The sequence below is a fragment of the Cryptomeria japonica genome, chromosome 8, assembly GCF_030272615.1.
Source record: "Cryptomeria japonica chromosome 8, Sugi_1.0, whole genome shotgun sequence".
NCBI lineage: Eukaryota > Viridiplantae > Streptophyta > Pinopsida > Cupressales > Cupressaceae > Cryptomeria > Cryptomeria japonica.
In genome coordinates, this window is record NC_081412.1 from 686,001,841 (window position 1) to 686,014,101 (window position 12,261).

The following is a 12,261-nucleotide window of genomic DNA, read 5'->3' on the forward strand; positions in this document are numbered from 1 at the left end:
GACTACTTTTGCTAAGGACCTTGATAGGCTTTTTGAAGAATATTATGGGAAATATGAAGCCTTCGAGTCACTTTAATACTTGGAGATATTGGGAAATAATTTATAGCAAAGAAAAGGTCAAGGGAGCAATTAGAATGAGAACGGGAAAGAATTAAAAAAAAAAGGTGAAGGAGAACAAAATAAATGCACCCATCTTTGATGGTAGCAAGAAGATATTTGCTTGCTCTTGGTTGTAAAAGTTGCAAATTTACTTTGCATTCAAATATATGCGAAGGAAGAAGATACAATCCATTTTGTCACATTTCACAAGTGTTGGTTGTTGTCTACAATTGGTGGCACCATGATCTAATAACACAAGGGCAAGACTTCATAAAATTTTAATAATTTTAGCCAAAATTACCTAAACAAATTTGAATAGAAGGATAAGGAAGATTATTTAAAAGAGCTAGCCAAGAACAAACAAAAAACTTTAGATATACATGTAGCAAATTTTAGAGAGTATTAGTTATGGTACTTGAAATACCAAAATAAAGATCACTTTCCTCTTTGTAGAAGGTATACATGAGCCACTCAAGGGTGTATTCAACGTCTTTACATTATCATACCTTCAAGAAGTTAAGAGAGCTTTAAGACTCATTTGTAATAAGGATATATTTGGATCTTATCCTAGACCATGCCCCACTAGACTACAAAAGAGAAATTTTTAATAAGGGGGGTTTAATTTAGAGAGAGTCACTCATCAACCAAATATTGTGAAAAATATTAATGAGTAGAGTAAAAATTAGCTCAAATGAAAAAGAAAATTATGTCACAAACAAGGAGCACTAAGGACCTATAGTCACAAAAGTTTGCACCCTTGTTGAACACTAGTGCTCACCAACCTTATGAAACATGGAAACAACCTCTAAGTGTGGGACCTTGCACATGTAAGGTTGAGTCTCGGAGAAGGTTGGCTTCCTTATCAATCAGGGGTGCGATGTTGGACCAACCCAACACTTATAAAACCCATTCTAATGATCTAAAGAGAAAATGGGAGAAGGAATGTTGAAAGGGGAAAGAGGTGATGCACCTAGATTGAAATATATTTCTTCCCCTGCCTGTGAATGCACAAGACATCAATAAACCACCCAAAGATATACACAAATCTCAATATTAACAACTATCTCCAAAGAAAAGAAGAGAGGTTAGAACCTAGCTAGATGTTGAGAGCAATTGAGAGATGTCCATAGACAACACATACAGGCAAATTAACATAGACTGAACTCAAAAGACAAAATGAAGAAAGATTGCAGAATAAGAGGTGCACAACATATAGTTAGTGTATTCGACAATAGAGATAAGGTAAGAACAAATGCTCTATTAATATAAAGGCAAGGCGATTTACAGTTGCAAAAAACATAGAAATTCTACAAGAGAAAAGTGAGAAGAACCAATTGAAAGAGCTACAAAATTTGCCTTTATAGTGTTGACAATTTGGAGGAATTGATTATGTGTTTCATTGATGTTTTGTCATTGATGGCAACACCAGTTGTTTTGGTTGTTTACTGGTTTCTGGTTGGTTCCGGTAGAGCGGATGGATTATGATATTGATCTGGTATGCTTTAGTTTGTGGATTTGGTTTAGATTTGTCATTCATGCTATTCAAATGTGTATCGTGATTAGTTGGTTTGGGATTTGATGACTCAGATACTATCATTTGTTCTAGTAAGCCTTTTGGTCACCGGTAAGGATTTTACCGACAGAGCTTTGTTGAAGATCTTTTGATGCACGTGATAAGTGGTGTTGGTGCAGATTCTAGACGGCTTTCAGGATGTTGTTGGTTATCTTGTTTGTGTTCCTCTTGATCGACGGTGTTGGATTTGGGTCCGGACCTAATGCTATCTTATTATTCTAGGTTATGGATCGACTTATGTAACATGTTTATGGATGATCTTGATGCGTTACCATTTGGATTCATTGATTGGATTATGTTGTTTCGGTCTTAGGCCGACTTGGTTGATCATTGGATTGCGGGTTTATGTTATGAATTTATTGTATTATCTTTTAGATGGTTGACCTAATTGTTTAGGTCCCGAGTTGGTATAAATACGATGTAAGATCTCTTTGTAGATCATGGGCATATGGGATTATGGTTATGGGATGGTTATGTGATTATCTGTGTGCGAATAATGTTGTAATCATATGCAGGAGTTTTGTCGATCATAAGTGATCGAATTGGGAAGGTAAGAGAGGTTTAAGACTTCCGGTACTGAGCTTAACCAGAACTGTACCCAAGCATAGGAGATGTTATCTTTGTAGTTCACTCTTCTTTCCGAATTGTAGTTTGGATTTATTTTATAGTTAGAGACTCCTTTTGTGATGAGCAGTGCACTCTAGACTGTTGGCCTTCTTGCATGCGCAAGCCCCTCATTTTGTAATCACATACTTACTGATGAAGTATTATCTGATTGTGGGTAGGCTTCCCATCATGGTTTTTCCCTTTACCGAGTTTTACACATACAAATCTTGGTGTCATGTGTTCTAGATGGATGGTAATTGTTATGTGATTTATGTTTACGCTTAATTGCTATATCAGTTATTCCGGTATTTGGTTTATGCATTTTGATATTGGGTTTATGTGTTCCGGCAATAAGGATTTGAATGCTTAAAGTTTTGTAATTTGTTGACAACTGATTCACACCCCCCCCCCCCTCTCAGTTATCCTCTAGTTATCTGAGTTGTCTAACAATTGGTATCAGAGCTTGGTCCTCTCTGCAGAAGCTTAACCGCTTGAGGAAGATCCTATGACATCTAACAGTTCAAGTTCATCAAATAATTTGCAACTGTTTTCCGGAGAGAAATTCCTAGGCTTGATGGAACAAATTACAAGGTATGGAAGATTCAGATGGAGACTCATCTAAGATGTCTTGGAAAATAAATTTGGGAGATCACTCAGAAAGGAGTAACACCTTTTAATCCGACATCTGGCAATCCTCCTCCGGTAGGCCTGGATAAGGAGCTTCAGAATGATTGTAGAGCTAGAGAAGCCCTTTTGTGTGCACTTTCTGATTAGCAAATAATGGGACTAACAAAAAAATCAACTGCAAAGGCTATATGGGACAAATTGGAGACTCTGAATGAAGGTGACCCTACTGTTAAAATTGCTAAACTTGATGGTTACTGGGTGAGGTATGAGAACTTGAAGATGGAAGAAGATGAAAGGATTACTGCTTTTATGGAGAGAGTTAATGAGATAGTTATGGGAAATCAATGTTGTGGTGGATCTCTGAGCGAAGATGAAATAGTTTCTAAAGTACTGAGAGCTTTGCCACCGGCTTATAAGATGAAGGCTACTGCAATTAATGAGTTGAGAACTATGGCAAACACCTCTGTTAATAAGGATACCTTGGTTCGAAAATTATCTGCTTTTGAACTTGAGGAATTTGGACCTTTTGGAGCTGTAAAATTTGAACCAGCTTTTCATGCATCTACATCATCTACCGACAAGAGTGATTGGAAAGCTTTATATGCGAAGGAACTAGGGGATATGGAGAAAGAAGATGAAGAGTTTGAGAAACTTGAAGCCTTATTTGCTAGAAGAGTAGCTAAAGGACCGACGGGAAGTAAGTATGAAGGAAAATCATCTTTTAAATGCTTTGCATGTAATAAGATAGGTGACTCTAAGAAGAAATTTACTGTTTAAATAGTCCTAAGCCCAAACCAACAGAAGATTCAGTGTGTTCTTCAGTTCATCAAGCCTTTTGGAGGCAACATCTTTCAAGCACTCGATGACTCTACAATCATTTGGCGAATTTGGGGTATGTTATGAGTCTTTGGTTGAATAGATCCATGTTCATATCATGGGTGTAACTTCTATTCACCACCATTCTATGAGATGCAAGCCATTCTTCCCCTACTTACCAACAAGCCCAAACTAGGACTGCTCCTAGTTTCAACCCCAACAACTTTTTTATAGCAGCGGGTGGGTATTTTCCTAATTCATACCACCTACCCACCCCTACACAACCTTCTTGGCAGCCTAATCATCCTCAAAACAATGATGAAGTGCAAATTGTAGATTTAAAAAATACGATGTTAGGGTTGAGGGGGTTGATAGATGAGATCAATGAGGAGATAGCCTATCAAGCTCAACTTCAACAGCAAGAGGAGATGGCATATTAGGCTCAACAACAACAACAAGAGTTGGAGGCCCCAAGATATCTATAACAATGGGATTTGCAACAGGGAGATTATCAAGCTTATCTTCAGGATCAACAACATGAGATGAAAAAGAGACAGTTTGATGAGAGTCTCAAACAATGTATCGCTGCAAAAGAGGCTAAGATAAAGTTGTCGCTTGCAAGGCAAGAGAGCCCCAAATTCAAAGTTCCAAGTTTTAGACAAGGTGGGTCTCATGCATCTCCCAAGTCTAAAATTCCAAGTTTTAGGAGTCCTCCTTCATTTCAAGAGCTTGTTCTTGAGAAAGTACATCCTTACGAGGAGCTTATTCAAGAAGCCCAACCAAATCCCTATATTCTAGATGATCTTATAAAGGAGGAAGTTCATCAATATGCCTTCCCAAGTTTTAGAAGATACCTACCTTTGCATGATTATCAGACTACACAAGTTGTAATTTCTCAAGACCACCAGGTTACCAAAAAACAAGAAGAGATGTTTGAAGAAACAAAGATAGATCTTTCACATGCTATTATGCTTGTGCATGAGGTTTAAAATGATGAATTAGATCTACAACATGATAGGTTATTTTCCTTATCAATCAAGATGCGGTGTTGGACCAACCCAACAGTTATAAAACCTATTCTAATGATCCGAGGGGAAAACGGGAGAACGAATACTGAAAGGGAAAAGAGGTGATGCTCCTAGATTGAAATGTGTTTCTTCCCTTTCCTGTGAATGCAACATCTACACTACTAGTGGACTATACCGTGATGAAACATCTACACTACTAGTGGACTATTGCGATACCGTGATGAAACATCTACACTACTAGTGGACTATTGCCATATCGCAGGGGGTAAGCGACGGTTAGGGATAATCATTTGGACCTCGCGATATCCATATTCGCATATCCATACTTGCCTTGCAGGGTGGTGGGGAAAAGGATCTCTTCACTTCCCCTCTATCCCTTGCTTCATTCACAACCCTTTGAAATCTCTCATGGGGTGGCGAGGAAGCATGTGCCATAAAAATGAGTTGGTCCCAGGGATAACTTTAAGAAACCACCCCTCGGGTAACTATGTAAAATCTTGGCGAATCAGACATTATTTTAGGGGGAAAATTTTCATATGGATGGAGAATTTTTTTTTAAAAATAGGGCAAAAAATTATTTTGTATTGGCGATTTTTTTTTAGCGTACGAAAATTCCATAAATTTCTGGCGAATTATACCTTGTTCTATGGGGAAAATTATATTGTAGGAGGCGAATAATTTTTGTTAAAAGGAACAAATATATAATTGTATGGGCGAAAAATTTTACTCCGAAGGAAAAATTATTTAAATGTATTGGCGATTTTTATCCACCGCCTGAAAATTATTGAATTTGTTTTGGCGAATATTTTGTTATTTATGGAAAAATATATAATCTATTGGTGATTTCATGAATTCATTGCCATTAATAGACAAGGCACATCACATCACATCAGTACATCACATTGAGTTCGGACTCTGCACGATGTATCAATAAGCGTGGCCTCTTTGATACGTGAAGGGTGACACATACCTAAAATCCATCAATGATTTTAAACCTTTCAATGATCGTAGATCAATGGTTGAAGTTTTATTTCGACCCAATTTTCTGAAGAGAACATAGCTCACCAGAAAGTGCCCGAAATGGAATTGGATTCAATAGACACGTATCAAATGTCACGAATCACGATTGATAATTTTAGTCATTTAATATATATCTATTCACTTACTGTAGTCCACTTTGTCCCCACGACTTCCATTGTGGTACTTGCCAACTTGGTATTGGTTTATAGTTGTTTCCAATTTCGCACACTCGTGCATTTATGGGAAAGATTTGCAGAGATACGAAAGATTTAAATTTTTTTAAAGCAATTAATACGGTTAGAGAAGTAATTATTACAATCAAGAGCTTTATTTATATACGATCTCTGCTTCTTTCATCTTCAATTAGCCTTTGCCATTTGGTAGATAAACCGTCGGAGCTCACGGTATTTAAATTCTTCCTCTGGTTTAGGTTTATAGGCTTAGGTTGTTTAATTTGTTAATCTATTTTCTCAAGATGGACACTCCCATCCGCTTGAGAAGCATTTTTGCAGAGGACCTTTCTGGGCTCCGTTAAGGACCAAACCCTCCAATCAGTCTACAAGGAGGTCGGGTCATTCACCAATGAGGCTGTGCGGATGGTGTTGGGAAGAGAGTTTCTGCGAAATGAAAATAGATACCGTGTTAACACGAACATTACATCTTGTTTCTTAGCATCTCTTCTGGACCTCGGAGGAGACAAGGTGGATATGTTGATGTTGTTGAGGAAGGTTTTTAAGGAAGACTTCCTTGGAGATGACATTATTGTTGTCGTCCTTGCAAAAGTAGGGGTGGAGATCCCTTGGGCGAGTGAATTATCCAAGCTTCTCCTCCCTAACCAAACAGTGCCAGTGGCCAAGCAACCATTTCTCCTGAACCTGAATGCAGAGCACTTGATGCGTCACAGGAAATGGGCGCAGATTGGCAGGGACTTCCTCCGGAAATGGTTGCACCTGGATGACTTTCCAAACTACATGTGGCTTGAAGAATTCTCTCAGCTTATGTTGTCTGAAGAATTCTACATGGAAGGAGAGCCAGATTCTTAGGGCAAAGTTATAAACCATCCACTACTTGTGCCCTAGCCCCGCCCCCTGGGCCCCTAGTAGTTTTTTTTTTTCCTATGTCCTCGAAACCTAACAGGCTCAGTGACTCACTCATTTTGGCTTTTAAGTTTTTGAGGGACTCAAGTCTCAGACTTCAGACGTAAAAATTGTAAATTTCCAAAGCATAAATATTAATGATAATTTTTCAAATTCCAGTTTGTTTCAATTTGCCTCTTAGAGTCTTATGGATATAAAAATGCTTCTATAATTCTATTTCATTTTTATTAATTAATTTTTTTCAAGTGCTTTTTGTATATGAGTTATGTTATTTCAATTATTTGTTAAACAATGAAAATAAATTTAATATTGTGATCTTTTTTATGTAATGCCTCTCTCTCTCTCTCTCTCTCTCTCTCTCTCTCTCTCTCTCTCTCTCTCTCTCTCTCTCTCTCTCTCTCTCTCTCTCTCTCTCTCTCTCTCTCTCTCTCTCTCTCTCTCTATATATATATATATATATATATATATATATATATATATATATATATATATTCAGTTCATTCCATTAATTATTTGTATATTGATTATGGTTGATTATAATTTTATAAATATATAGTTAAGGTTTGAACTAAAACTCCAACTTACTTATATTAAACTAAATTTAATTATATTAAATTTACTTATTTTAGTTATATTAAACTTACTTATTTTATTTTTAATAAATTAAATTTATATTAAACTAATTATGTTGAACTTTTATATATATTTTTAGTCTTTATTTATTTATTAAATTAAAATTTATATTACACTAAATTTATGTTGAACTTTTATATATATTTTTAAACTTTTTTTTTTTGACCGGTAAAGGTTTTTTCATTCTATTGATTCAAAATTTTCAAGATACAAAATTTGCAGTCATTCACCATGCATAAACATAGACATAGAGAAAACCATATTGCCCACAGTCCAAACTTATAAATTATCCCACCCTACAACTTATAGCAAGCAAACTAAAAAACCAGTTCATTTCTGGATATCCATAACAAATGTTCCAACAGTAATAAAAGTTTTGGAGTTAAAACTAACAAATGAGATCATTTGGAAGCAAATTAAAAAAGACAGGCCGATAGGCCGCTCACTCACTAACCCCCTGGGTCGCCTCCTCCCTTCCCTCCTTGGAGATCGATGCTTTTCCTTTGGCCACTTCAGCTTTCATTTTTGGAATGCAGTCTAGGTACCCGAAGTCGAGGTCGCCCTCCAAGCTTGCCAGTAGCTGTATGGCCCTTCCTTCTTCGAACCTATCTCTCAATTCCCTACCAACATCCATCCTTGCCACCACATGCAGAGCCTTCAGGACTTCATCCACCCAGGTTAATTTCACAAATAGTTTCATCGCTTCCCACCCCACACGAGCACGTTCACGACACTAGTATTTGATTTCATCCCCTGGGCCACAAATAAAAGGAAGAAATTCCTCCTGGTCATCCCCTTCTTTAATTCGAATGCCAAATCGCGACACCACCCACTCCAAAATTGAATCCAGGTTCATCAAAAAATCCCCATCAATCAATTTGACCAATGTGAGTTTTACCTTTTCCACCTCCGGTTCGAATTCACAAGCCCACGTCAAAATTAGAGAATAAACCTCCATGTTAGTTTGATACCGGTGGCTAATATGTGCCACCTCCTCCGCAAGTATAATCGAGCTGCCACCCACAACTTCTCCTCCTTAAACCGAAAAAGTCCTTGCATTCGTTTATCAGATATTTGCCCAAAAAGGGCACCAACTTCCTGTCTGTTCGTAGCATGAAATTGACCTCCATGGTCACCTGCGATTTCAAAAGCACTTCCTGCAAAAAATGTCATACAAAGACTACAAAATACAGATTTGTTCTGCTTCAATACAAAAACTGGCACACATATCAAAAGGTAATAAATTATGCCTCTATTGTATAGGTCAGGTAATGAATGTGTAGGATAAGGCATTAATGCCATGAGATCAAGAAAAAGATTTCCTGCCATCCTCCCCTCCCTCTGTTCGTGCGACCTGCCGCAGACAACTCCTTCTGCAACAAACATTCGCCACCTTGGCATTTGTACTTTCCAAATTTGCTCGCCTTAATAAGTTGAGGACTGCACATTTTTTAAAAGACTGCAATTAGTACCACTCCCACACACGACCATCGCCTTTCCACCATTTAGTCGCGCAATTATCCAATTCACTACCAATGTTTGATAGCATAACTGCCAACGCATTTGCTCCCCTCCTAATATGTGTGACACAGAACTCCACAAATGTGTTGAGTTTCTCTCGAATCATCGCCACCCATCTGTTTAGCTTCCAACATGGCGTGTTGCCTCTAGCTATTGCATTAACCACTATCTGAGAGTCCCCTTCTAGATGAAGTCTTTGAACTTTCATGTTTGAGGGTAGTTTTGTTGCTAGGAAGGCTGCCTGGATCTCTGCTTCATTATTAGTGCCATCCTGCAGTCTCTGAGCTCCTTTGAATAGGATAAATCTATTGTCGTCTCTCGCCACCACACCCGCGCCTGAGGTTCCCGGGTTTCCTTTTGATGCACCATCAAAATTGATCTTTATCCATTGTTTGCTCGGTGGTTCCCATTTTACTTTCTCTACAGAAAAAGCTGGATGAACCCCCGAAGACCCATTAAAAAGTTAAAAGGGTTTATGGTAACACTAGTGAGAATCGAACCAGAGTTGTTGCGTAGCACCGAGATCATTAGCCTAACACTACGCCTCACGACTCACCTTCACACCAACTCGGCTACTCATGCACCCTTTTTTTTAAACTATTTTTTAAAATTATATATTGTAAACATATTTTTAAAGACTTTTGTTAAACTTTGAATTAATACTCTAAATTTATGTTGAACTTTTATATATATTTTTAAACTATTTTTTAAAATTATATATCGTAAACATATTTTTAAAGAATTTTGTTAAACTTTAAATTAATATTTTAGATTTAATATTGAATGTTTTTTTTTATATTAAACTTTTACCTTTCAAATTGTATATCAAAATTTATATTTTTATTTAGTTATTTGTTTTGTTCTAGAAACTAAGTTTCATGTTTTATACTATTTTTTAATTTCATTTTTTTACAAATAATATTAACATTATATTTAATAGTTATCTCAAACTATTGCACATCTTTAAAATTTAAATGTCTCTTATTATGGGACTGACGACATCCGACAACACTCAATAGGTATCATCGTCCGTTGGATGAGCAAAGATCAACGACTTAGGGTGGATTTCAGCCCAAATGTGGGAAGTGAACACATTTGTGAGAACTTTGTCAGAAATTGAACATTTTAAATTTAATTAAATATAATTAAGTCTATAAAGCTCTTTTTGGGCAGAAGTTTAAAATGATTAAATAGACTTAAAAAACAAACCCGAAAAGTGACACGAGTATGGTGACGTGCCAGAAAAATGACAGAAGTCGTGGGACCCACTACATTTGAAAACATGTACCATCGTCCGTTGGATGAACAAAGATCAACGACTTAGGGTGGATTTTGGCCTGAATGTGGGAAGTGAACACATTTGTGAGAACTTCGCCCAGAATTGAACATTTTAAATTTAATTAAATATAATTAAGTCTATAAAGTTCTTTTTCGGGTAGAAGTTTAAAATGATTAAATAGACTTAAAAAACAGACCCGAAAAGTGACACGAGTATGGTGACGTGCCAGAAAAATGGCAGAAGTCTCAAGTCATGGGACCCAAGACATTTGAAAATAGGTACCATCGTCCGTTGGATGAACGATCAACAACTTAGGGTGGATTTCGGCCTGAATGTGGGAAGTGAACATATTTGTGAGAACTTCACATAGAATTGAACATTTTAAATATAATTAAATATAATTAAGTTTATAAGTATAAAGCTCTTTTTCGGGTGGAAGTTTAAAATGATTAAACAAACTTAAAAAATAGACCCGAAAAGTGACACGAGTATGGTGACGTGCTCGAAAACTGACAGAAGTCATGGGACCCACGACAACTAACAATAGGTACCATCGTCCGTTGGATGAGCAAAGATCAATGACTTAGGGTGGATTTCGGCCCGAATGTGGGAAGTGAACACATTTGTGAGAACTTCGCCCAGAATGGAAACGTTTTAAATTTAATTAAATATAATTAAGTCTATAAAGCTCTTTTTCGGGTGGAAGTTTAAAATTATTATTTAATAGACTTAAAAAAACAGACCCGTAAAGTCACACGAGTATGGTGACGTGCTCGAAAAATGGCAGAAGTCATGGGACCCATGACATTTGACAACAGGTACCTTGGTCCCTCGTCTGTTGGATGAGCAAAGATCAACGACTTAGGGTGGATTTCAGCCCGAATGTGGGAAGTGAACACATTTGTGAGAACTTCGCCCGAAATTGAACGTTTTACATTTAATGTCCTCAGAATTTATACCGAAGTAATGAATGTTTTGTCCTTCGGCATCGAATAGTTATTAATAATAATTCATAAAATTACAACATGATCCTTAATGTCCTCAGAATTTATACTAAAGTAATGAATGTTTTGTCCTTCGGCATCAAATAGTTATTAATAGTAATTAATAAAATTACAACATGATTCTAGATATTTTGCCCTTTAGGTATTACTTTTCTACTTTTTTCAAAGTTTTCAAACTAAGAGACTCGTAAATCATAATCGTATTTCATTTCATGGACAAACCTGTAAATCGAGGGAGATTCAGAAACAACTACTAGATTAAGGAATGCAAGTTGCAATAGAGGTTGTCTGCGCCAATCTAGTGAAATAGAAATTCCTAGTAAAATCTAGAAGACCTACATCCCGCCTTTTTTACTTTTTTAAATCTCGTGGTCCAATTTGAGGGTTAGCATTTTCAAGTTTTTATCTAACATTATTTTGAATTATTAACAATAACAACGATGGGGAAAATGGGAAGTAGTAGTTCAACAGGAAGCCAAGTGAAAAACAAAATGTACCTAACCAAACTGGTTAAAACACCAGGTTTCGCTGATGAATACCATGATATTTATGACCCTGCTATCCATGGTGAAAAGCGTATCATAGATATTAGATATGCATTGTCTAGTAAGGCGACAGATGCATGTAGGGCAAAATTTATTGTTTTCAACCCAATGTTAAAACAAAGAACATATAAAATCGCATTGTGGGATGCTAGATTGGGAAGCGTGGTGTTACCTGAAGTATTCCCTTGCCCTGATTTTGTCATGGTCTGCGCCGAAAATTATGATGAAGATAAAAAAATAATTGTCAATAAAAATACAAAAGAGGAAATTCTATCCATAAACGAGGGAGAATTTGCTCGTTTGTTGAACCTAGGATTTGAAGCCTAAAACTCAAACATCCAAAGTGACCTTGAAAAGATGGCAGACAATTATGAGACTCGATCCAAGTCACAGAGATTCATTTATCAAAGATC

At 36.7% G+C, this 12,261-nt stretch overlaps 1 protein-coding gene across 1 annotated transcript in view; it reads right to left on the bottom strand.

Moving 5' to 3' along the window:
- Positions 1-8,964: 8,964 nt before the first annotated feature.
- LOC131857916 (uncharacterized) overlaps positions 8,965-12,261 on the bottom strand; it is a 192,663-nt gene continuing 189,366 nt past the window's right edge. Inside the window, exon 4 of the mRNA XM_059210704.1 lies at positions 8,965-9,452. Coding sequence (XP_059066687.1) covers positions 8,965-9,452 — 488 coding nt within the window. The remainder of the gene's footprint in view (positions 9,453-12,261) is intronic.